The sequence below is a fragment of the Gambusia affinis genome, linkage group LG22, assembly GCF_019740435.1.
Source record: "Gambusia affinis linkage group LG22, SWU_Gaff_1.0, whole genome shotgun sequence".
Classification (NCBI taxonomy): Eukaryota; Metazoa; Chordata; class Actinopteri; order Cyprinodontiformes; family Poeciliidae; genus Gambusia; species Gambusia affinis.
In genome coordinates, this window is record NC_057889.1 from 9,266,391 (window position 1) to 9,293,348 (window position 26,958).

The 26,958-nt window shown below is 38.3% G+C and overlaps 1 protein-coding gene across 2 annotated transcripts in view; it reads left to right on the top strand.

The window, feature by feature from the left end:
• The window catches only part of afg1lb (AFG1 like ATPase b), a 30,392-nt gene extending 4,236 nt beyond the window's left edge, over window positions 1–26,156 (top strand). For both annotated transcript variants that reach the window (XM_044106899.1, XM_044106898.1), the window contains 11 exons: window positions 1,863–1,920; window positions 2,061–2,162; window positions 2,399–2,526; window positions 6,968–7,067; window positions 11,847–11,905; window positions 19,400–19,482; window positions 20,253–20,323; window positions 21,239–21,339; window positions 22,288–22,428; window positions 24,094–24,201; window positions 24,380–26,156. In XM_044106899.1, the coding sequence (XP_043962834.1) occupies window positions 1,863–1,920; window positions 2,061–2,162; window positions 2,399–2,526; window positions 6,968–7,067; window positions 11,847–11,905; window positions 19,400–19,482; window positions 20,253–20,323; window positions 21,239–21,339; window positions 22,288–22,428; window positions 24,094–24,201; window positions 24,380–24,526 (1,098 nt within the window). In that variant the 3' untranslated portion in view covers window positions 24,527–26,156. The remainder of the gene's footprint in view (window positions 1–1,862; window positions 1,921–2,060; window positions 2,163–2,398; window positions 2,527–6,967; window positions 7,068–11,846; window positions 11,906–19,399; window positions 19,483–20,252; window positions 20,324–21,238; window positions 21,340–22,287; window positions 22,429–24,093; window positions 24,202–24,379) is intronic.
• The last annotated feature ends 802 nt before the right edge of the window (window positions 26,157–26,958 follow it).

The following is a 26,958-nucleotide window of genomic DNA, read 5'->3' on the forward strand; positions in this document are numbered from 1 at the left end:
CCTGTTGGTCTTTCAGTTTTTCGTGACTAGATTAGGAGAAGCTTTTGGGGGGTGGGGAGAAGGGTGACAACCAAAAGAGGAGGGAAGAAGCAACAAGTTTAGGCTATTAATTTAGGTTTCCATCTGCAGTTGCTGCCAGTTATCAGAGTCAAGTGGTCCTTGTGCTCTGGGGACCAAGTGCATCTGGACTCCAAGTACTATTTTCATGAAATGGTTTCTGAATTAAATATTAAGAGGACAGTTCTTTTCATCTAGAAAGAGGCTTTTTATCCCAAAGCAGTTTGTTATTGTCCAGTCAGAAAGATGGCGATAGCTCAACGGCAGCATTCCTAAAGCTTATAATTTAGCCGTCTACAGACTTATATATAAAATGACTATAAGTAAATCTTGTTTACGAACAAACTGACTGGCAGATACATTTACACGCTTTGTTCTCCTTTGTGATAGTTGGCTTTCTCTTGTACTCTCAGCTCAGTCACACAGAAGATAGATTTTTTTGAAGCAAAGACCTTTTTGATAATAAGAGGCAGGCAGCACAATGACTTCCAGCAGTACCTCAATGCTACAGTACCGTATCACAATTAGCAGCGCTAAACGGGCCGTGCACACAAGTCCACTCCATCTCGTACGGAGCCTCATCCAGATCGCTCCGTTTTGTCTGACAAATCCCCCCATTGTTCCTCTGATGATGCTTTTCTTTCGTGGGAACCCTGGCTTGTCTTGTTGATTAGATCCCCTTTGTCTTCGTCTCCTGCAGTGGGCCAGTCTGGATCATATGAAACCTCACACTGTAGTGCTGGCTTTATGCCTTGGCGTACCTTGTTTATTAAGTGATGCTTTAGTTATATTTGGTAATAGGGAGTTTATTACTGTTTTGGGCCGTATGAGATGGTATGTTAGGCAAAAATCGAAACATCTCAGTTCTTTTAGTCACAACAGAACAATGTAGCTCCTTCTAATTGGTAGAACAAATTAATTATTATAGATATTCTAATGCTATCCTTTAAATGTGATTTAATTATGTAGATACTTTGTCCATAAACTTAAGTAGAAATATTGAAAAATCTATCAAAATTTAATAGTGATTTTCAAGTTCCTGCAGAAAATATTTTACATAAGTAAGAAAAAAATTAAGTTGCCTTCTTGTCAGCTGACTGGTAGTGTGCAGTAACAGGTGGGTAAGCAGGAGAACAGAACTAATTACTAGGATGTTTGCTCTGGCATCTTGTTAGGACTGTATTCCATAAAATGCTATGTTTTCAAGGTAGGGGTATCTTTAATCTACCTAGTCAAAATATGGGTTTCATGCAAATCAGAAATTTGGGGGATTTTGAGTTAACACAAAATATTGAAGCACTTAAAATTCAAAAAAGGGTCAATTCACTACATCTCTGGCCCTTTCATATCAGAATGTTAACTTGGAAATGATGTAAATTCCAAAAATAATTATTATTCAGTTTACTTTTTGTAAGTTAAGATTTTAAGAACCTGATTTTATTGGTCCCCTCTTAATCTGACTTGAACTGTTCTAGATCTTGAAATACAGTCAGTCTTACTCAGTCCAGATGCCGAAAAACATCCCACACTTCTGAATTAGAAACCAACTTTGTCATTGGGTTATTGCAGGATGGGTAAGTCATGTGAATGATAAAAACAAAATTAAGTTCAATGTTTGGCACTCTGATAGTTTTGAAAACTATCAGAGATAAAAAAAATTAGAATAAGTGCATCTCATTGCAAGTGCTTTTAAAACTTTTTGTGCTGCTGTGATGGCCAGGACCTTCTTATGAAGCAATGTTCACTGGTTAAAAAGAGAAAATTATTGTAATAGCTTATAATTATTTTTTTTACCCCCCAAATAGGAACCTCCTCCACAACAACCTCCACCACCGAAGGGTCTCTATATATACGGAAATGTTGGTAAGAATCTGCATCTGCATTATGGCTTAATCAATAAAACAAATCATCTTTGTTGTTTGTTCTCTGTACAACTGACAAGTTTGTTGTTATTACTAAGTCATTATAACCTCCTACTCTCTCCATTTTTGTGAACTTTTCAGGGTCAGGGAAGACCATGCTCATGGATTTGTTTTACTCCCATGTGAAAAACAGTTGCAAAAAGAGAGTCCATTTCAACAGCTTCATGTTGGATATCCATAAGAGTAAGCAGTGACTTCCCTTTCCTCATTACAGTTTGACTTTGTGATTAATTATTATTTTTTTTTCTTAAGCTCATAGTGCATTGGCGAGCCTATATTTATCCATCTGTTTGTCCCCATTCTAATTGTCTGCCATTATCCGTCCAGGTGAAATTACAGCTTTATTCAGCGGCGTCAGTTTCGGCTGTCGACGCAGGTGCGCTTTTAAGATTTTCCTGACATTTGTCTGCTGTTTAAAGGGATCCACCGCAGGAAACAAAGCCTGCCGAAGCGAAGGCTAGGGGAAATGTTCAACTATGACCCCATATCCCCGGTTGCCATGGAGATCAGCAGTGAGATATGCCTGTTGTGTTTTGATGAGTTTCAGGTGAGCAAGTGCATTACCGACATGTAGTGTTGAGAGATAATGTGTTTGTTCTAAAAGGCTTCTTAAGAAGTTAACCAGACAATAACAACTATAAACATTAATCTTTTACATTGAGTCATTATTAGAGAAAAATAAAAAGCTATCAAAATGTAAAGAGTAGCACAATTACAATCCTACTTAATGTGACAGTTTGAGCAAGAGGAACATTAATCAGAGCAGCAGCCAGGAGGCCCATGGTAACACTTTAGTAGATCTAGAGTTATGCCTATAATAGGACAACCATTATTAGTGCCTTCGACAAATATTTGCAGTTTAAAAGCAATCTACACAGAAAACGTCTCCAAAGTGATTGGGAGCCCAATTTGGAAAGTGAGCATGGTTATGCCTTGAGAATGAGGCAGAGGTTCACCATCTAGCAGGTCAAGAACTTTAAACATGCAGCCAGAACTACAATGGAAATTTTTGGATCAAAGCATTTGGTTGAAAGTCTAGACATAGAACCAGCTAAATACAAAAACATTCCATCCTACTCACATTATTTTTGTAAAAAAAGGGGAAACTATGCATCATTTTTCTTTCTTTTTACAGTTACTGTTACTTTACAATGAAGTGCATCGTAAAGTAAGAAAGTGCTAAAATGAAAGAATAAATATTTGTATCAGAAATGACACTTTTTACTAAAACAACCAAGCAAATACACGGTTTTGAATTGTTTTAACCATATCTTTAGTTCAGAGGGAAGAGTGATCACAATTTTCAAGTTGTTGATTTTTTTTTTTAACTATCTTTTCAACTTTGTGATTCTGGCCTTAACAAAAAAGGCAGAACTGGGGACACCTAGTGGTTGTCCATGAACATAGCAGAAATTTTACAAGGCATAGATGAAAGTTCTTCACAGTACATCCACCACACTTGAGTATTTTCACTTGTGTCTTTATATAGCATTTATGTATGTCTTTGTGTACTTCAGTGTTGGCTTGCATAACTTCTACGTTTTTCCTATGGGTGTAGAGAGCACCTTCAGTCATTAATGACGCAGAAATTCTCATTATTCTATCCTTTGGTGTCAGACAAGAGAGCCTCGACTGAAGCTCTCCCTATTGTCTGTGAGGTCAGTTAGTCATCCTGCTGCTGCAAATAAGAGTGCATATTTCTGTTTTTCATCAGCCGAGCCAAAAACACATCCTGCTCCTCTCAGTGGTATCATTACAGTTAATATGAGGGTAGGTCAGAGGTCATCCAAGGTGGAGTTGCTCCCTCTAATAACTCTATGTGTCTGCGAGGATCAAGAACAGCTCCTTTTCATGCACTTTACGAGCCACGGGGCTGTTTGCACGCTGTCATTGATTTGTTTTGTTCGCCTTTGCCTAGCTTTGTAGTTTCCAGTTTGTCAACTGTTGCAACCAGTGAATGGAGGGGAAACAAGCAGACATGCGTTGTTTGGGATGCATAAACAAGAGGTTGAGAAAGTGTGTGTGTATGCATGTGTGTGGGTTTGGGGCCCTTACCAATCAGCATCCTCCTCCACTCAGCCATGCAAATGAGGCTCCGGGTATCAGTCGCGCTCTCCTACTTCCTTAAGTGAGTGGAGCTAGAAAGCGACTGGCGGTGGCGGGTCAGATGGATCTTATCCTCTTAAATGCTAATGACATTTCTCCATTCTCTTCATTAGCTCCGTGCCATTATCAGTAATTTGTAGCCCTCCCTCCCTCCTTTCTCTCGGTTTTTCCTAATGAATACTCGCCCGTCGAGAGGTCCGAGATGGAAAGACGGGAAGACGGCGAGAGAGGAAGAGGAAGACGATGCTTGTGCAGCATTGTCTTATGGTCTCTGTCACAGTGCAGCCTCCGTCGGTGAAATTACTCATAGGTTGTGTACATAAAGAGGTGTAACATCAAAAGAGGCTTCATTTGGCACCCGTGTGCCTCGCTACAAACTGACACACTTGAGTAATTGGCTGCTCATTTAAATTTCGCCAACAACTAACAGAGATTGCACCATTATTTTTGTGCTCCACAAGTGCCACAACGTTCCCCCTCCACCCTTCTCATTCTGCGGGGATCCATTCTTTCTCCCCTTTCTCTCTCTACTCGCCCAGCAATCAATATTGCCCCTCATACCGTGACCATGTTGAGGGCACATGAATAAACAAATCCATGCAGTATAAAAGGTCATTTTTAAATGATTCTTTTGAAATGAAAATAAAATCCTGCGGTTGCAGCAAACACAGGGGCCCCTTCAGAGAGACACAGAGCCTTGGCTTTCTGTTGATTCTCATTACGCTCACTCACAATCACTGGCTCGCGTGTGCACGCTCTAATTTGATGCCCTTAGCCACCTCTTCTCAGCAAAATCAAGGCTTTAACACAAATGTTAATCAAGTATTGGCAAGGGCAGTGGAGCTAATATGCAAAAGCAGGAGACTCTTCAGAGTATGAAAGGAGGCATATGCTGTGGGTATTGCAATCAGAAGTGTCTGTTATTTACAGAAAAAATAGGTAAGAGGAGAGGGCGGTATAACGGACACCTGCTTGGTCATGATGCAGGCCAGGGTCTGGATTCAGCGACTTGACTAGCAGGAGTCTTCACAGAAATAGAAGAACTGTTCTTTGAGACCAGGAGTGTCCCAAAGCCCCAAAGGGCACAGCAAACATGTCCAGGCCTGTCTGGTTGCACAGATACAGTCCAAATAGAAGTGCTTCATGCAAAATGCTATGTGTTACAGAAAACTAACTATAAATGATCAGGATGATTCCTGATCATTTATAGTAGCTTTACTATAATATGGAGATGCTTTTAGAGAAGCTGATTAGACTTTATGGGAAGATGGATTGAGCTAAACAAGGCAAGCCTGCCAGGAAGTCTGTTGGAGACCAGGGTACAGGTTTAACCACTCTACACCTACTGCCAAAGCTATAGAGAAATGACTTGTATCAAATTCTATTCATGTGATAAAGTGAACCTGTCAAAATTTTAAAAAGATTTGGTAAGACATGGAAATTGTTGCTGACAAATTCTAATTTATACAGACAAACACTTCTCTGGACATTGACACTTGTTAGTCTCATATAAATTCCAAGTAATTTACTTTGAGGTTTGCCGTTTTAGCAAAATATGGAAAAGCTCAAGAAGTAAGAAAACATTTAATAATTTAGTGTATTGAAGATTGTAAAGCCAACTTCAGACAGCTTTGACACTTTTGGAGAGCCATTGTAAAATCTGACCTTTCTTCAGTTGGTTTTGCATAACTACTTGTTTGGAAGCAACAGCAGACTTTTTAAATCCTTTTTTGAGATTTGTTTTCTTTAACATTTCATTTCATTTCAATATTAAAAATATAATTTATGATGAGCATCAAATATTTGTCATTTCAGAGCATTAAACCTATCTCTCTCTTACTTTTGAGTTTCTGACAAATCAAAGCCCTTACTCAACTTTTTTATTCTATTCCTGAGATTAGAAAAATACCACTTAGTGAAATACCTGATTAAGACAAGTACTTATTCTCTAAAGATTGCTTTAAGGTTTTTATTGGTGTAGATGCAGCATTTCAATTGATTTTAATCACAATTGGCAAAAGACTGATCTGACTTAATTAATTTTAATCCATTCTGAACTCTCCTCAGTCAGTCGTCATGTTTAATCAAATGAGTTTAATACATGCTGCTTTGACTACTGGCCATCACACACTACCATGATTTCTCCCTTTATGGATGTTCAAAAGAGTAACATAGGTGGAAAAGGGAGAGATGAGAGAATAAGAACAAAAGTGAGAGCACTGGATTACTAATAGAAAGGTCAGAGCTCTTCATTTAACAGCCAGCGACTCATAAATGTCCTTGCGTCAGTGTTTTTCATCGACCTTTGTTCATTGAGGATTCATGGAAATGATGTAGATGAAAAAGGCAGCAGACAGTTGAATTGGGTTTATGTATTGCAACTTTGTGTGACCTTGTGTGTGTAGCTCACCCAGCACACAGAGGCACACATGTTTCATATTCTTTTATAAGACCCCCTCTTTGATAGAGGCTTTGTTTGCAATTATGACCCCTGCTCTGACTAATATTGCTCTGTTTTCATGCTTCTTTTCTTCTCCTGTTTTTGCTCTTGCATCCTGTCGCTCCTCTGTCTGCTCACTTGATCAGCTCAGATCTGCTGCTTTTCCTCTGCAGAAAACCGCTCTGTGACCATTTTGCAGTCAGTTCAAGTGGGTTAGGGGTGTGTGTGCATGAAAGTCTAAGCGGCCTTGATCGGATAAAAAGGACTGAATGAGAGCACCTGAGAGAGACTAATAAACATGAAGTGTTGACGGCTTGATTTGACCTCAGACACATGCAAACACAAACATATACACATGCATGTGTGTGTGTGTGTGGCATGAAAAGGCAGACTGCACTGAAGCTGAACACTGCTCTCCTCCTCTCTGCTTCTCTTCTCTCAGGTGACTGATGTTGCTGATGCCATGATCCTGAAACAGCTGTTTGAGGCACTATTCAAAACCGGAGTGGTGGTTGTGGCCACCTCTAACAGACCCCCAGATGGTATGATAAAATACATTTAACATGAGCTTGTAGATGTTTATCATCTATGTGTTTGGTATTATTTGTTAATAAGTGGTCATGGTATGAATTCACATGGTTTTTTTAAAATAAAATCTTTAATCCTATTCAAGTAGAACTTAGACTTTAATCACACGTTTTTCATGCTGCTACTTAATTTGTTTTTATACTATGCAAATATTACTGTATCCCTAAAAGAGCAGTATTTAGTGTCTTAAATACTATGCAGAAGCTCTGTCATACTGATTGACAGCAGCTTCAGCAACATTTATAGATTCATATTATATCTTTAGTTATCTGATCTAATTAAGCCTGTTAACACCTTCCTCTTGGAGGGAGTCAATTTGGAGAAATTGCATGATGGAGTCTACACCTGTCTTCTTTAAATTTTTACTTACAAAGTAGGTATATAAGTAAGCTACAAAAATTTTAAAAAATGCTTCAAATACATTCTATACTCTTTGGCTGAACATTATAATAAATGATGGTGAGGGTCCAAGCTTGGATCCATAATGATTTTTGTAATCATCTTATTGTCTGAATGTGAAGGTGAATTTATGAGTATTTAGAATAATGTGCTGGTTTTCTGTGATCCATCCCTTAGTATGACAAATAAATCTTACTCCATGCCAGCAAATTTCACTCCACAATTTTACAGAAATACCGAATACCGTTAATGCATTCAAGCCTGAACATTTCTCCTTTGAACATTGTTACACCTGCAGTAACCTGACACAAGTAAATCTGGCGAACAATGATTTATTTTATCATCTATTCTTTTTTACAACAATTTTTAACTGGTAATTATTTATTCCTATGTCTAGAATGTAAAATTTGCATTTTCCACAAAGTTAATTCACTGACTGACTTTTCACATTGAGAGAATGATTGTATTATGATTTTCTTCGTCACCTCTCATAGACCCTAATGCAATTGTCCCTTTTTAGTCACAGTTTCTATTGAAATACCAGCCATCTGAGCAGTGACTGAGTCTGTGCCATCTGGGTCCATAAACACAAAAGGCACTCAGATCTTTTCTCCCTACCATTTTAAAACAAAACCAGCATCAGCTGGCCATGTTTAGTATTTTTTTAGACGTGTCACAGAGCGTGATTGGAAGTTAATTACTGAATTATGCCATGCTTTGCACCTGTGTCGAAGCATTATGTTTGTCCACTAATTTATTCAGGTCATATATTTAATTTGTCACCTCCCTTTATGCTCCACAATTTGAATTTATATTATGGTAGTTCAAATAATGTCCAACAAGAGATGTTTGTGCTGGTATTGAAGCACTCCAAAGTCTGCACTTTTCTCAGATAGTATCTTTAAAATTAGCATGCACTATATAGGTTCTGTCATCCATGCATGTGTCCAAAGCATCTTTTTGGATGTAGGAAAAAAACCACAAATGCATTAAGACTATATAAATATTGCAATGACTATATCAGTTGCAATATGTTCCTATTTTTTTATTATTCTTTCCTCTCTTTCTCACTTGTGCTTCCATCACTTTTTGACCTTTGGTGGGGTTTTTTTGCATTGTCATCTGCTGTCTGTCTAGCTGGCTAAAAAAGTCACAATAGCATGTAAAATTAACATTTGGAATACATTAGCCAACAAATACTGCAGTCCTTTGTGATATGAGTATTGCACACACTGATCTTGCTCTGATCAGTGTACACACTGCATCTTCTGTGCAGACTGAAGATGTTGATCTAAAGTGCAGCTCTACTTTTATCCACAATTCAGCTTAACTTCTGTTGAAATCATTCATTACAAAAAAAAGGCAGTCAAATTTAATTCAAATTATAAAACACAATTATATTTAGTTGAACAATTAGTTTCACTGAGTTAATGACCTTGCAGGAGTCAGTCATTTTTAGTAAGCATCCAAGAGGAACCATTTCTATTTAATAGGAAGAAACTTTCAGCAGAACAACTCAGTATGTGAAACCATTAGATCTGACTGACTAGAAGCTGAGAAGACAGGGGAGTTAGGAGTACTTTCCAAGGGAAGAAAAAACTAGAAGTAGTTTTTGACAACTCCAAACAAACAGTTTGCAAAATTAATGCTAGCAAAGACGGTGTCCCTAACTTTGTCCAGCAAATAGAATACAGATTTGCTGACACAGAAGAATTGACTTAGGGGCGCTTTATATGTGAAGGAAGAACAAGCATTACATGCAGCTAATGGAAACCATAACTTCATTACTGTTTGAAACAAAAACATGTCTTGTGAAACAGAATCCCTACTGACCAGTGTTGCTGTTGCAGTTTAATAAATTGCATAAGCAATGAATCAAAAACGTTTTGTACTTGTAGTTATTAGGGTACACATTAATAATTCAAGTTTCAATCAAAAAAAGTCCACTGAACATCTTGAACCATGCTTATTGTTTACATCTGAAATATTCTCAGAAGACCTTTTTCTTCTTTCTTCTATCAATATCAATAATTAATCCATCAATTAATGTTTTTACTTGCATTTAAAAGTATTAGTTAAGTAATCTCTCCTAATATGCATTGCTTCAACAAGAATCAATTACTATTACATGACCACACCAACTGCTTCCTTCTTTACAGCAATTCATCACAAATTTAGGGGAGGGACAGCTGATGCATCTGGAAAGCTTGCTGTCTCTTAAAAGCCTTTGAAGTTGCATTTACAGCCAGTTCCAGGAAGAATTAGCAAGACGGTGATCAAGGTGGAGATAAATGCATGATGTGCTGTCTGACGCCTCTCTTTCTTTGGGAAGATGTCGATGTCTCAGAGCCCCTAAGTGAAGTGGGTGGCAGCAAGATGGCTCTCCTATACAAAGGCGCACATCTCTGATATTTGCCAGCTATTAAGAACAAAGCGTCAAAGCAGGCAAACTTGAGAGAGAGCCTACTTGGTTTTAATTACAAGGTTAATGGAGCACTAAAAGCCGAGAGAAACAACTGGGCTTGAAAGGCATACATTTTCTATCTTTATTGATGTGGAGATTCAGGCATCAAAAAGCCCCTGAATGAGTTCAGGAGGGGAATTTAGTGAGTTTCTTTCTTTTTGTTTTTGATTTGAAGAAGTTCAGTGGGATACAAGAATTGGATGTATAAATTAAATATTCATTTGCGATCATCATCATTGCCAATGAAAACAGTCTGATCAAAATGTTGTTTTGCATAGGTAGATTAAAATGTTGCACCTATTAAAAGGTAATGGGAAAATATTGTTTTTTTTTTAGAGCCAGAAAACCTAAAAATCTCAAGTTATAAACAAAGAAAAAATTATTTAGGAATATGCCAAACTGATATGAGGTTGCTTACTACTGGCACAGAAGCTACAAAGATAATATGCAGCAAATCTAGGCAGTCTATAAGGAAAGGCCAAATTTCTATTATCCCAACAAAAAAGCTCTTTGTTGGAAACACTTTGTGATCCATTTAAGTTGTGTAATCTAGGATTTAAAATAAGGAACAATCAAAACTTTGAGAAACAGCCGAACCATAAATGTGACCTTTTGTTTGTGAGCACGAAGCTTCAGTTAAGCAAATCTTTCTTTTTCTGTGGTTTTTAATTTTTGTGCCCTTTGTCAGTACAAAATAACTAATGGTATCTGCAGATCACATTAAATCAAAAACTGCTTTCTTCCTACATGTGTATCCCCAATTATTAGTAGCACCACTTTTTCTTTTCTGTGTGTCTGAGCTTAATGAACAAGCAGACATTTGTCAGCTGCTGTCATCTGACTTCCTGTCCATTCTTTATATGTGTAGCATTAGTTTAAAGTGTTTAGGTGATGAACTCCCCGCATATATACAGCCAGAGTTTGAGTAGTGTGACATTTTATTCTCAATATATTTTATAATTTTGGAAATAAAAATGTGCTTATCATAAGCTTGTTAAAATATGTTTTACATTAGATTACAGATCATGCTAAAACCTTATGACTCCTTTCATGCTTCTGCTTGCTTTCTAAATCTTACATGTTGAATGGATTAATATTTTTTTAGGAGGACATTAGCTTTCTTGCTGATGGGCATCAGAAAATCAATGCCAGCAACAAACCTCTTAAAATCTCACTAATTAACATATCACACGTTCTCTAATTAATCAATACGGCAAAAGTCATATTTACTGTGCAGACGGCAGAGGTGTATTGATCTTTGATATATATATTTTTTTCAATTAACTTTGTCAACAAAGCAAGTTAATTGAGGCCCGAAATATTGATTTCTATTCTTTTAACCCTAATAGTCACGTCTCATTCACAGCATTGATTCATCAGTGCAGGAGTTATAAAGTGAGGTTTATTTATTATGTGAGGTTGGACTGTAGCCCAACATCAGTGTTTGTTTGCATTTGCTAAGCCTCACCGTGTGCGCCTCACTCTGTGTCTTTGTCCCTGTTTGTTGTGTGCATCCCTATCTGTTTTATCTGTCTATCCAGGATGCTACTTCAGATCTAATTTGTTCCAGCCGAGCTAATTGAAACCTCTATTCAGCCAGCCGCTGTGGACATTGTCCGCGCTGAAAAGGCGACGGTCCTTTCTCTCGCCACTATTGTTTGGGAATGTAATGAATTTTATGTTGCTACCGCTGCCGGTGCAGAAATCCATTTTTCTCACCCTCCCCGGTCCCGCCATCCCTTTTGTCGCGCCTCCCCACCCATCCTTCAGTTCATCAATAGCCAATTTATCTGCCAATCTGTATTGAGGGAATGACATTATTAGGAGGCTAAACTGCAGCTCTCATGCAAGCCCTTCCCTCTTCTTTCAGATCTGTACAAAAACGGACTTCAGAGGGACACCTTCCTACCTTTCATCGATGTGCTAAAGGTAGAGACAAAGTCACCTGTCTCGCTCTTGTCTTTTTAATTTATTCATTTGTTTATCACAGACACCTACACTACACACCTTACACATGTGTCTCTGTTCCCGCTGTGAATGTCCTGATGCGAGTTGTGGTTTGATGTTCTCTGCTTCCTGGATGCCTTGCACGGTGTCACAAAGCTGTCTTTGATCATGCCAGGGCACACTGAAACACTCAGAGAGAGGAGGAGAGAGGGAGAGAGATGGGACAGGTAATGTGAATGGGTGAACGAGCTGAGCGACTGACTCACTCCTTGCATTTCAAAACTAGGGGATAAGAGAGAGGACAAAAAAGGAGAGAGTGAGGCGACAGCTAGCCATTTCTATTAGAACAAATCTACTTTGCAATTTAAGCAGGTCGCATCATTATCCTGCCTGCATATGAAATGATCGTTGATGTGTTTGGAGTGATCATGATCATAAATAATTGCATAATAATTTGTTGTCATGCATTTTGCAACAGAGGAGGATAGCATTCTTACACTTTTTATTGGTATTTAGACTACAGTGTTATTACCGGAAAAGGGATGGCTTTAAAATCTTCTCTCTTCAGAGTGAAGATGCAGCAGTCAGAGCTTTGGGGCCAATATTCAAACTCAGCTTTTATTTTTCTTTTAACAAATAATTTTTTAGCTAATTATTATTTCTTTTTCAAAAGTGTGAGAACATTCAATTAATTTTTATTGCAGCCTTTCTGCCGTGACCCTTTATTTTAGGAACAAAGGTGATGTCATACTTTACTGTAATCTTTTCAGCCTCACGGTTATCTGCTGAAAGTGCCTCTGTCTCTCATATCCTTATTGAACTACAGACACAGTTTCCTTTTGAAGATATTTCTACATTCACTGATTTTGTTTTGAACACCTCAGTGATGTTGATCAAAACAAAGCTTGAGTTTTCCTGACTCATGATAGACATGTTAGGCGTGATGCATTAATTACATAAAATACACCAGGACAGCTCAAACTGAGAATCTGACGATTTCTGTCAGTACCTGATTTTATCTGATTTCTCAATTAGGAATCAATTGTATTTGTGCAATATTTTTGAATTACGGTGTCTTGCAAAATATCTAATCCCTTCTATCTTTTCACATTTTGTCACAATACAACCACCAATGTTGATGTAATTTTTGGGGATTTCATGATTGAACGACACAAAGTATAGCATAAACTTGAAATGGGGAAAAAAAAAAAAAAAGAGTCTCAGAATATTAGAATATCACATGAGACCAATCATAAACCAACTTTCATCAAACCAGCTTTTGGAACATCATGGCACATATTGTTTTAGATTGTTAAACTAGTGTACTGAGGTCTAGTTCTGAAGATAAACTTAGCTCAGTAAATTCAGCAGGATTCATATCTTCCAACATGTAAGGTACAGAACTGCAATGTGAAAGCCTAAACACAGATGTTTTATGTATCACCATCAGCTGCTTCACACAAACGTTTATTCAATACAATAAAAAAAAACCTTTATCTTAAAACACACAAACTTAATCACACAACATGGGAAGTCTCTGAGTTACCCTGCTCCCCGCCCAGCAGCACCCTTGCCCTCTCTAATCCACCCTCATCAAGGTTCTGAATGCCTGTTGTCCCTCCCTGCCCCAGAATACCTCCTTTCTTTCTGGGTACCATGTTCCCCCTTTTGTCAAACCATCTGGTTTTTTGGGGTCGTTTTTTTTTTGTTTTGTTTTTTTTGTTCTCTGGCGGCCTGCCCTGCAATGTTAAAGTGTGCTTTTGCAAGGTGACGCTGCTAACTAGCTGACCCTTAATAGATTGAATTAATGCTTGCAGGGAGCAGAAGTCTGCAGATCACGGCTGGACATGTGGGCTGCAGCATCATTTCTATAACGAGTGGAAAAGAGAATGAGGGCGTTAAGTCGTGAAAAATATCCTCTGACCTCTGATCCTGATCACCTGAGCCCCGGTCGTAAAGGTTAATCCAGCACCTCCTTCCGCCTGAGACGATGTCTTTATTTAACCATTGACTTCTGATTAGTTAGGACCCCTTTTCTTTTCTCCACAAACATCCAGTTGGCTCATCTGACGGCGACAAAAACATTAGATCAAGCGTAGTTGAAGCAGTTTTACCTGTCACACATGAAAAGTATAAAGTTTCTTGGTTTGAAACATCCTTAACTGGTTTTTACAGATGTGCATTGACAGTTTCAGGACCATTAGAGAATCTATTCAGGTGATCCTTTTTCTATGTAGCCATGGCAAAGCCCAGGTTTATGTAAAATACAGGATTTGGGGGCTCTTCTTTAATGGACACAGGCAGTATTGTAACTAAGACACTCTTTTTTTCTCTCTCTCTCTCTCTCTCTCTGTCTCTCTCTGTCTCATGAGCTGTCCTCCCTCTCCACTTCACTTTTCATCGCCCATCCAGTCTACACCCTCCTATCCTCTCTCTTTATTCCATTACCATCCCGTTCCGCTCGCAGGCTTTACTTACCCAAGGTCAGGTCTCTGCATTTTGGTAGCAGAATAGTGACTTTATTCTCCCCTCCGCTTGTTCGATTACAGCCGCACACAAAGCTGCTGGAGGGAGAGGGAAAAACATGACGACAACCCTGAGCCAACTTGGAGTATCTGTAGGTTTCCTGCTGTCATTAACCCTTCTTTTGATCTGCTCTCCTTCCCCGTTATTCTTATTGTTAATAATTGCAATGTGCTGAGCAGCAATGACAGAGACTAACTGAGGAATGGGAGCATTGTGGTCCTCCCACGAAGACCTTGGTGAGAAAGAGCAGAAAGGCCTACAAGTTCAAATAAAACCAAGTTCGATGTTTGATGGCAGCCATTGTTTTGTGGAACTTTTAAGGTCAGAATTAGACCTTGGGGTTGATTCACATGATTTGTTTGTAGTCTGATTAATCAATAAGAAACAAAGTTTTTTTCCTCCTTTTAAACTTGTGAGAAGTTAAATCTGGGTTGAAAATTGCAGCAGATGCTCTATTGATCAATTTATGACAGTTTGATTTTGTCTTTTTTATTAAAGCTTTATGCTTTAATAATACTGTGGGTCATTATAGCTCAAGGCAGCTCCCCTGTGAGAAACGAACATTTTTCCAAATCTGTCAAATTGTGTGTGTTGGATTTCTTCACACTTTTGATTTGTTCTGGAAATGTATGAAAGCAGCTTTATCAGATTCAACTCTGTACTTTTGCTGAAATCGTTCATATTACTTCCAGTCAGAAAAAACTTTGAAGTAAAATCAAAACATTTCTTCAAATCTTTGAAAACATCTGAGGTTAAACCTTCAAAATGGAAAATAAAAAATATCAGTGAAGATTAAAATTATATATTATAATGATATAAGATAGACTTATTGCAAGTTGTAATATACAATAAATCAAAAATAACATTATTGTCATTAATAAAGGAAATAAAGTGGCATTCATAAAGATAAAGCCCATTTGTTTAGTCCTTGTTGGCTGCTGTTAAGCATTTTCAGCCTCTGTTGGCCAGGTGCAGGAACCACACCCCATTCTGGCTTTTTGGGTTGGCTCGGTTTTGGGCCAGCAGAACTCAAGAGGAGTTGAGGGCAGTGGAGTCTGGTGGGGTCTCGGATCACAAAACACGAGGCCTGAAACTCAAAGGATGTTTCCCCAAGAGGAGCAACCGAGGCAAGGGGAGGTTGTGAGAACGGCCCAGCTGAACAATCCATGGCCGGCCGAAGGCAGTCACACTTTAAGGGAACAGATCATTAGGTGTAATTAGGGTGTTCACATTGTCACGTACCCCCTCCCAGACTGCTGAGGAATGAATAAAATCACCAGATACACCCCCAGCTTGCCCACTCACACACACAGCAGCTCCCCCGTTAGTGAAAGCACTTTGATGTCAGAAGAGTCGTACAGAACTTGCCAGCATAAAGGCAGTGTTTTAAGCTTTCTCTCTTTTCTCCCCCGTCTCTCTGTCTCTCGACCCCTCTGTCCCGGCCCCCTCCCACTTTCCTTCTGTCCCCCTCCACAGAAGGCTGTAAGACACACAGGGTTGAATGGACTACAACCTTTCCCCCTCATCTCTCTCGCCACCCCAAGCCCCCCCTTCATCTCTTTTTCAGCCTTCCCACCCAGCATTTCTTTGAGGCTTGGTCAATTCTCCAGGCCAAACAAAAAAAAAGAAAAAGCATCAAATGTTTTCTGCTGCCGGGTAATGAGGGAGTGGACCTCATCAGGGCCCAATAGTCAGCTATCCTTGGCTTTTGTTGCGGCTCAATGGCACCGCGTTCTTTGAAAAACTCAAAAGCAACTTTTTGAGGAGTGAAGGATTGAGAGAGATATGTCAGACAGGGAAGGAGAGCCAATAAAAGAAAGAGAGAAGCCACTCTGTTTTTATGCTAAACGGCTGTCCTGTTAGAGCGGCAGACAGCTCTGACAATGACTTGATCTGAGCTACATGTGTTTGGATGACTTTCTTCTGAAGTGTCTGTTTCTCATGTCTGGTGTCTGAGTGAGGAAACTTTTTTACATTATCTCCAACATTTTGGTAATCTCCGTCATGTAATGGTCATCAGGTTATTTAAATGCAAACTTCCAAAAATAGATGAACATGCATATCATACTGACTTTGCAAACATGCATGTGCATGTCTTCATATGTTGCTTTAATTCAATTTGGACCTCAGATCTGGAAATGTCATTACACTCTGAAGTCAGACAGCAAGTATGGCTTCCTAAATGTTGCTTTTCTAAATACTGTCGCTGTCAAACGGACCTTGTAGGTGTGTAGACGGTCTATCTCAGAAATACTAGGTGGTTGCATAGAGATGTTGACTTTTCAGAAATCTCTAATTTAAGCATTTTTTTTGGCATGTTGCCCAAATACTTAACCAATGTGTCTAAAAGACTCAATTTTACTATTTCTAGTATCCACCTTGCCTTTCCCTTAGCACAGACATATTGTTCCAGCAAACCAATGTAGCTTTAGCTGCACTCATATAAGTGAGCCATGCAAAGACCTCCCTAAGACATACACATCATGCATGCAAAATTTACACTTCTTGCTTCAGACTGATTTTAACTTTGCAGTTTTTGAAAGCTTGGCCAAAGTCAACTTAAGTTATAAAAATATTTATATTTTTGTGGCACCTCAGAGGTATGTGTGGCCAGTTAACATAAATGACAACTTTGTAATGTTGTACCTTTGTAATTGCATTTACTTTAACTAATAGTTCAATTACTAATTAGTGACAATGACTAACAATTTATTGATTAGTCCCTATTCTTAGTCATGAAATGTAAGTAGGTTTGGATGAAATGTCTTAATACTAGGTGACATGAGACCACAAAGTGTTGCTATTGCATTTATTGTCTGGCCAGAATATTAGATTGGCAGTAAAGTTACAATTATTGATGACCAACTAATAGTTTTAAAAGTTTATAAACCTGTTGTGTCTGGTCTGTGAGAAAACACAGACCAAAACAGTTGGATTTAGGAATCAAATAAACAGTTTAAGACGAGACAGTAAGATGGAAAGTAGACTCAAAGTGAAGTCTGACTGTCAGAGGACTGATGAAAGGTGGTGGTGCTGATGGTGTTTGGAGGGGGGAGGTGGTGAAAGACCACAATGTGTAGGCGGGGGAAATCTTGAAGGAGTGGGATCTTGACAATCCCCTTAAGATGGATAATCAAGTAATGACCCGCAAGGCTTCAGCCCCATCTGATTATAAATAACCAATGGAATCATCATCTCTGATTGTGTTTCCATTCCTCCTTCTTCTTTCCCCTTCTCATATTTATACCTCCGTCAGCCGTCTTTACTGTAGGTAGACATGGTTCACAAAGAGAGAGGGGGGTGGGTTGGTGGAAGATGGCAGGAGAAAAGCCGAACTGAGATTCTAATGATGTAGCGGCAATTGTGACAAGTTTCTCTCTTTTTTTTTTCTTTTTTTTTTTGCTTTTCGGAGCGACTATTTACCGGTTGGTGGGGTCACCGAAGGTTGATGAAATGACACCTCCCTTTTGTGCGCGAGGGAGGGCGAGTTTGTCAGGTTGTTATTAAGCCTGATTCAGCCAATTGGCTCAGAGTGGGAACCCCGTTTGTGTGAGCGGACACGGAGATAAAAAGTTGACAGCGGAGAAGAATAGAGTATTTCCGTCCCCATGCGTTGTGATGATTACTAATTATCCTGCAGCTTAAGGGGGCCAGTGGCAGAAATTCACTGATTTCATAATTTAATGGAGCTGTCGCGGGATACTCAGTCAGCCGTTGATGGCTTGCCTGGAATGATATGCAATTCCTCTCTTTTCTTTGATAGAATAGTGCCGATGATGATTATAGTTTGCGCTGCACTCCCTGACATGAATCCTGTTGACGTTTTACACCATTTTAAAAAGTTTCACAGGTTCACCTCAGCTGGAGTGCTGCAGAACAATAGTTCGGCTCAAAAAACCATAAAGCAGTGACATAAAATAGGAGCGCTGTCAGTACATGGGTTCATGTCAACCTGTCGCCTTCTATAGTCCTGTCATTTTTATTTGTTCAAACTATTTGCTCTTTATTCCCTGAGAAAGCACTGACTCAAATCTTAAGAATATATTTATTTACTACAAACAATTGTACAGCTGAACAATATTATATAAATGTATAATAAAATGCTGAATCTATTAGTCTTCAATAACAACCTTTTCCTTAAGTTCCTAAAAAATCTCTCATGTTTTATTAATCCAAACGACATTACATCAAACACAAAATCTGCACTTTCTGTGTATTTGTCACAAAATATTTTTTAAGATGAATTTTGTGTTTTTTAATGACACGTCATTAAAACTAAAGCCAAGTGTGATGAGAATTGATTTATTGCTTAATGCCAGAGAGTTCAGTATGATCCACAATTAACCTGAAAAACATCAATGTTACCCATTTGCTCTGAATCACCATTTTCCTCTTCTTTAAAAAAATCTTTTTTTGCTATAATTTGGCAAAAGAATACATTTGTGATATATATGTATATTAAACATTTGAAGCTGAAAATAAGACTTTGACAAAATGTATTTGTATTTTACAACTAAATCTCTCAGATATTTTATTTTTTTATTTCCGTTAACTTCTTGGTCATGCAACCTTTATAAATGCAGCAACTATTTTGCTCTTCTTAGAAGTCGTAAAGAGGAAGATTTGGAAAAATATATATTTTTCTATATATATGTATGTATACTCATATATTCTTTATCTTAATTTATATTTTCATTTATGTTTAAAATGTCTTCCTTTTGCTTCTTACACAATTCTTGGACTCCTCTGATTAATGATATGGTCATAGATAATGCAAATTATTTACCCAAATTTATTTGTTTAATACTAATGAGAGCCTCCCTTGTTTTTTTTTCTTTTCCTTTTAATGTGTACTCTAAAATCTTTGCATTCTGTGACTTTTTTTTTTTTTTTTTGCAAACTCCATTGAGTTAAGACATAGTTTTCCTGTGTGTTTTCCTTTGTGCACAGAAATACTGCCACACTGTCTGTCTGGACTCTGGGATTGACTACAGGAGGCTGGACAGGCCTGAGGCTGGAAAACTTTACCACCTGTAAGACTCACGTATTGCATCATGTTAATGTTAACAGTCCAGCTCAGTTCAGAGATGGTGTAGAAGTCTGATAGCGAGTCGACATTTACCTCCACATAAACATTCATGCACAGGAAATGTTTCTGCACATGATGTGGTTAGATGTTTTTTTCTTTTTTTAAAAAGATCGAAAGAGAAGGCAAACACATGTATAAATGGGCAGAAGCAGGCAGGGAGGTTTATAAAGACCAGCATTACCTTGAAAGAGCCATGAAAAGAATGAAAGGAATCAATAGAACATGAGAAAATGGCAGAGCTTTAAAAGCTACTTTTTTATTTTCCTCAATACATACCTACTGTTAGGACTGTGTATACACACACACACACACACACCACCAAACAAGTTTGGGCCATTCATGTGCATGTAAATAGAGAGCATCACACCCTTTTACCTGGAGTTAAAACACAAGCAAACAAACACACGAATACACCCTCCACAGTTTCACTTTAACGTGCATTCACAGGCTGACGCTCCTGTTTAGAGCCTAACATCCTCATTTTTTTTCTGCTGATGGAGTGAAAAGCTAAGTACTCAACACCAATGCTCTGCTTGCTGCCAGCGTTTGATGTAGCCACTTCAGCGTTATTAATTTTATACCCAATTGTTTCCCCTGTGGTTTTGTTTCGTGTGTGTGTGCGTGTGTGTGTGTGTGCGTGTGCGCGTGCGTGTGTGTGTGTGTGTGTGTGTGTGTGTGTGTGTGTGTGTGTGTGTGTGTGTGTGATGTGTGCAGCACAGGAGAGCCTGGAGCAGAGGCTTACCTGGACGCACTGTTTGAGGAGCTGGCATTAAGACAGAAGAGTGGTAAATTCTCAAGATTTAACTGGGTCTCATGCTAAAGAAAGATATTTCTTCTCCCGAAATGTTGGCGATTGGGAATCAATTTAATGTTTTTAAGTTCGTCCAGCTATTTTTGTCATCACAAAAAAATATGATAAAATATTTAAAAATGAGCGCATATCTAAAAATCTTATAAATGTGGACAAAGATAACCAACTTTATTTACACATTTTTCTAATTGCATTGTAAACCAAATACAGTAGTGTAAACACTTCCTCCTATGGATGGGAAATGACAAATCTGGTTATCGATTACAATCCACAAAAAAAGCATTTTTTTAAAGTTTTCTTGTTTTTTGCTGACAATATGACTATTGTGTTGTCAGGTTTTGTGGGAAGTCCAGTTTCAGCTCAAAGTTGCCCCACAGATCCATGTTAATCAGAAAAATATGTTATGAACCAACTTCCAGGCCTATTCCTTCAAAACTCTATCCTCAAAACACTAACCTCTAAATTTACTTTAAATTTGTAGTCATTTTTCATTATCTGTATTTATTCACTATTTTGTTTTATTTACAGACATTTTTATTATGTTTTTTTTTTCTCATCATATTTCCTTCTTGCAATTTTCCCCTTATTAATACTGTTGAAAATTCTGAACAACTATTGATTTGTGCCACACTGTAAATTAAAACAAGTCAGAAAATTCATGCTTTTTATATTTTAGAAGCAATATTTATCACTAATTTAGGCAGTGTCAACCCTCCATAGATTTATGCAATAAAAAATTATAGAAAGACAGCTGATGAAAAGTTTTTTAGTGATTTTTTTATTTTTATTTTTTAAATCCTTTTGTGTGGTATTTGAAGTTTAACTGTCTTGTTTTTGAAAACATTTTATTGTGTTGAGGTCAATTTTCACTGTGCTTTGGTTTCTCTAGTTACTGGTTCTCGTGTTCTCACTGTCCTGGGCAGAGATGTGACTCTTCAGAAGACATGTGGCTCCATCGCTGATTGTACTTTTGAAGAACTGTGTGGTAAAGTGAGTAGTGCCTGGAGTTGATGTGCATGTTAACGCCTTCTGACTCAATAGGGCAGTGTTCAGACCCCTCCTACAAACCTTTTACTGTGATTACTAAAGCATATAGAGTATAATATGATGTTCTCTAAATTTTTGTAATTTCTTAGCCTGCATAGTCTGGCAAAATTGAGGATAGTTGGTCATATTTGTTTTCCACTTTAAAATAAGCATTTTCCGTGTGGGATGATGAACTTAAAATTGTTTGAAGATGCCTTTCCTATCCTTCATGAATTGACGATTTTCCTCCTTACACTGCTGGAAGCAGTAAGAGTGAACATAGTTTCTGCATGGAAAAAAAGTTTAACCAGTATTTCATTTTTGAGCATATAGTCTCAACTAAAGTAACATATAGATTATTAGCCATCATGTTGCTTATTTCTCACTTGAGACTTCAAATGCAATCCATCATGAATAATAAAAACTGCTGAGATTGATGCTCTTTTCTTGAGTCATTATTACCCCTGGGCCTGGTTTCTTTTTCCCTGTGCACTCATCTTGTCCAAACCTTTCTCTCTGTCTAGGTCCTATTGGTCCACTCAATGTCAAAAAGCAAATCTATTGATGAGTTTATTATTAGCTGGGTCTTTTATACCCTTTTTGCAGCAGTAATTTGCAGTGCATGTGTAAAGTCTAAACCCTGATGGAGAGTGGGGAGTTTTCGAAGGCATCTGAGCTTCAAGGCTTCCTCTGACATTTGTTGCCATGCCATCATTAATTTTAAGAGCAATCAAATTGAATGGCGGGCCACCCAAGGACGTTACATCAGCAAGGGTATTTTGCACAACATTCTTTTGTAGTAAACTTGGCTCTTTTTTTTCCTGCTCTATATAGGCAGACCAAACAGGCTATGTAGATGTAAACACGAGTGGCCAATGCTTTCAGCGTGCTTCCTTGTCCCCTCTTCTCCAGCCAACAGGTGCCAGTGATTACCTGGAAATGGCGCGGATCTTTGACACTGTATTCATCCGCCATGTTCCCAAACTGACGCTGACTCTGAAGGACCAGGCCAGGCGCTTCACCACGCTCATAGACAATTTCTATGACCACAAGGTAAACAGTTCAGATGAAAATGAGCGTAAGAGAATCGATGCTCCTCCTTTTAATTCTGAATTCTATGTTTTGAACATTGTGGTCCACGAAGGTTTATAAATTTCTTAACCTGTGTGGAGAATGTACTTTTTCCCTGAAGAGGTCAAGCTATTTCTCATTGATTTTCGAATAATGGGATTTGAGACATAGCCTTGCATTTAGATTTGTTCCAAAGATCAGCTAGCATTGACAAAAATAAAGACTTTTATACTCGATAATAAGCATGTGGTAATAGGATAAGACCTTCGCTGTACTTTGAAAACAAAATCTATAATAAAAATGTTTCTTTGCTCCCTTTGTATTCTCTGGTTGCACCTGAGATTTCTGTATGCTGCATTAGGGAGCAGATTTAAGTGGATGAACAATGACAGTCCACCTTTTCATTCCTGCGGCTCTTAACTAGAACTCCAACTAAGTTCAATTCAAACAAGTTAAGCTAAATTAATTCACGTTCTTGTAAATCAGGTGGTCTCAATCAAGGGCTTTATTTGTTGCATAAAGTAAGTCTGAAATAAACTCCTCAAATATGTGGACTGTTGACAGTAAGGATTCATTGTATGTTAGAAATATGGCTCAGGAGAATTGTCATTGTCCAAAAAGCTCAAAATAGAGGGACAAACAAGAAAAAAACAATTAAAAAGAGAAGAAAGGTTCTGAATGTGATTTTAGTTTTCAGAGTAAGATGAACACTATAAACTGAAGGGCTCCAGGTCAGGGCATACACCACTATCAACCCAAAAACGGAAAAGTCTGCTTCAGTTTGTTTCCAACTAAATCAAAACAAGGACATATTTTATGTTATTTAGATCATCCATATGATTGTAGAAGGACAGAGAGAAAAGAGCATTGTGGGTTTGAGGAAATTCAAGAGGAAAATGTCAAACCGCCTTTGTTGAAGTTGAGGCCTGATCATTACAAGAAATACTGGAAGATACATGAGTGATCATCAGAGTCACCTGGGAATCTCTGGTGGGATTTGAAAAGGCAAGTTGCACCAAGATTATTAAACCAGAGATATTTTCGAACAGGGAGTTTGCTAAGATTCCTCTAATGTCTGGCCATGCAGCACTTTTACCAAAGGTCCTAATCGCAAAAATCTTTAAAGAAATACTAAAATGTTTATCATGCGGTGAGGATAAAGAGAGAAATGACAGGATGCTGACGGCTCATTCCCCTGCTCATCTCTTGTATGTTTGCGAAACTCTCTCTGTTCAGTCACAACTAAGAGGTCTGAAAGATGAGAAACAAGAAACAAGAGCTTCAGGTTGTATCTGTAAGACTAAAGTAAAAAGGGAGAATTACAGACAAATTCAAAGTAAACCCCAAAGAATATATTAACAGGCTGCCACAGAGGTGGATAGCTGGTTAAGTATTGCTGAATTCAGCCTCTCCAAAAGGTTAACACTGCTCACATTTAAGCACATTAATTTGCACTTAAACAAATCTAGGTGAGTGATCTTTGGTAAGACATCCTGATGTTTCAGATGTTTTGCTGTCTCGTGTCCTTGATGTATTGTCTCGTACCTTTTTTCTAATTACAGAAAACATTCATCGAGGACAAGAGAAGTCACATCTATTAAAAAGTCAGACACTCCCAGGTCTAATCTGTGTTTACTCTTTTCCCAGGTGAGAGTGGTGCTTCTGGCAGCGGCTCCATTAGAGCAGCTCTTCGTCCATAGTGGAGGAGAGGATGAGAGAGATCGACAGCTGCTGGATGACCTGGGCCTCAGTGATGTAAGTGATTGTACCTGCAGCACAAACATGTATTAATCTTTCTGGACAGAGGTTTATATAGATGGTCCATAAATTAAAAACTCACAGCTTTTATTTGATATTTGAATTTGACTGGACTCAAGAGCCTAGTTGAGCCAGCTCTGGTTGCTGCTAACTGCGATGTTCCACCTTTTTTTAGGAGGCAGCACAGAGGCTCACTCTGTTCACAGCCGAGGAAGAGATCTTTGCTTTTCAAAGGACCGTCTCTCGGCTGAGGGAGATGCAAACTGAGGCTTACTGGATGGAGGGCGATCGCAGTTCCAGCAGTAGAGACATGAGTAGCTAACATCTGCTGCTGAAAGCTTGGATAAGAAACTACCTCCCAACAGTATGATGCCTCACTAACCAGTTTCACTCCTTATGGAGTGAATCAAAATGTCTTAGAGAAGTGTTGTCCAAAGCCAGTCTTCAGGGGCCGATGTCCTGCATGTTTTAGATGTTTCCCCGATTCAGCTCACCTGAATCAAATGAAGGAGCTCTTAGCAGGTTGTGCAGAACTGGATGTCATGCTGAGGAAGCAATTCAGCAATTTAAATCAGCTGTGTGTGTAGTGACACATCTAAAAACATCCAGGACACTGGTTCTGTTTCAGAGTAAGCAGCACTGTGCTCCAAACAGTAAAACAAAAACTGTGTCCCATTTCATCTGAGGTCTCCACATGTTTTATATGAGTTGAATATGTCCTGCAAGGCCTGTTCTCTCCCCCTCGTGGACTGCTGGTTTAAAAGGTCGACAGCTTTCCAAGGATTTTATGCCACAGTGGGGAGAGGATCAAACATCCTTCCTTTGTGGGTGATTAGTGCCCTCTAGTGGAGGAAAGTTTATAAAATATTTTTTAAACCAAGTTTAAACCTGTGTTTTTTTTGTTGTTGTTGTTGTTCAAACATGAGGAAGTGCATAATTGTGAAATGAAAAGAAATGATGCATAGTTTTCAATATTTGTTTTCACAATCAGAAATCTGGGAAACATTACAAGTTTTACAGGTATAGGCCGGGCTTTTGCATTAGCTGCACATTAGAACCTTCAGTGCTTGGGCCAATGGCTTTTTTCTTTACATCTAATTTAAAAATGAAAGTGACTTTGGGTTTCTAGGGGCTAAATACAAATGCATGCCAGACATTTCAGATTTCTATTTGTTTTAAACAATTTAGCCCATGTATCATTGTCTTTCTATCTCACGATTATGCTCTGCTTTTTCTTTGTCTACCATATGAACCCCAGTAAAATACACTGAGAGGTGTGTTTGTTTCATAATCAAACTGTTACAAGTTTTAAGAGGGTGTGAAAGGCGCTTTAATGTAAAGAATCTGAACTAAGTGATTTTAATGGAACTTTATTGGAACGAACACAACTAAAGTTATCATTTCTACACATTGCCGCAATCCGTAGTAACAGTTTTAGTTGAATTATACTGTAAAAAGCTAAACAGTAATTTCAAACTGAAAAGCTTTAAATAAAGCGGTCAGATTTGGATTGAAATCCAAATCTGAAGGGCAGAAATATGAAACACATTTGGATGCAAATGCCTGTTTTGATTGTTCATTTATTTGTACAAAACAAGGCCTGTTTAGATAATATATTGCATTGAAACATGTGATATTTAACTGCAATATAGCTGTGCACAGAACAAGACCCACAGCAATACTTAGAATAACCTCTAAGGTCAGTTTGGATTTTTAGTAAACATAACATGCAGAAGAAAGCTATAGTACTGGGAGGAATCCCACACAAGATAATTCCACAGAAAATTCAACATAACTTTTTTTATTTGAAATAGGTATTAGTGAAGTAAGAGCCAAATTGTATTTCATCTTCCTTTTTAAGTGTTGGAATAAGTTTAACTGTCATTCTATGTTCATATGATTAAATAACTTGGTTTTTCATGCCATAAATACATGAATAAATTAAAATAAAAAAAGAGGTATTCCCTGTGTTTTGTTTTTAATGATTTGTGGCCATCTGGTACATTAGTTGTTTTCAATTTATCCCTTCTTGCCTGTAGGTGGCAGCAGAGATCAAGAAGTTCCTCAGGCGTTATTATTGTCCATCCAGGGATGAGGTCATCCTAGTGCAGCACTCCAGCCTGGCCCTGCGAGCTTTGATAGTATCTACTCGATCTAGACTAAGAGTCTTATGTAAGAGCAGATCAAGCCGGCCAACCAGCCAGAGTCATGGAACAAGCACCAACATACCAGACAATATCTGTGATCTCACTAGATTTAAATGACGACGCAGATGTGAAAAGATATAAGCCGCAAAGGGTGCTTGAATCAGATGCGAGTCTACACTGCACCATACCTTTCAGTTAAAGGAAAATCCATTACGTCCTACGCTATGGACCCCTTTTATCCAACTGGTGCATTACGTTGGTCTGAGGGGAGATGGACTCCGTTCATCATCGTCATTGTCTTAAATGGATTATCCTCTCTGTTTTACAAGACTGTTCATAGTCTCAATCCACACATCCCAGCAGAAAAATACCACCTTGTCCTATTACCTAAACCACACACTATACTGATGTGAGTCATTGCCCAGATAGCTGTTCTGTTAGGTTTTTGTTGGATTATCTCTTCTTTGAGTGTCTATGGACTGGAAGAGGTTTTAATTTAATTGTCATTGGATTGTTTTGTTCTTTCATCCAATATAACCAGATTCCTTTGATTTATCTGATACCACAAGCTGCAGCGCCCTGCTTCTCATGCATTAAGAATGCAAAG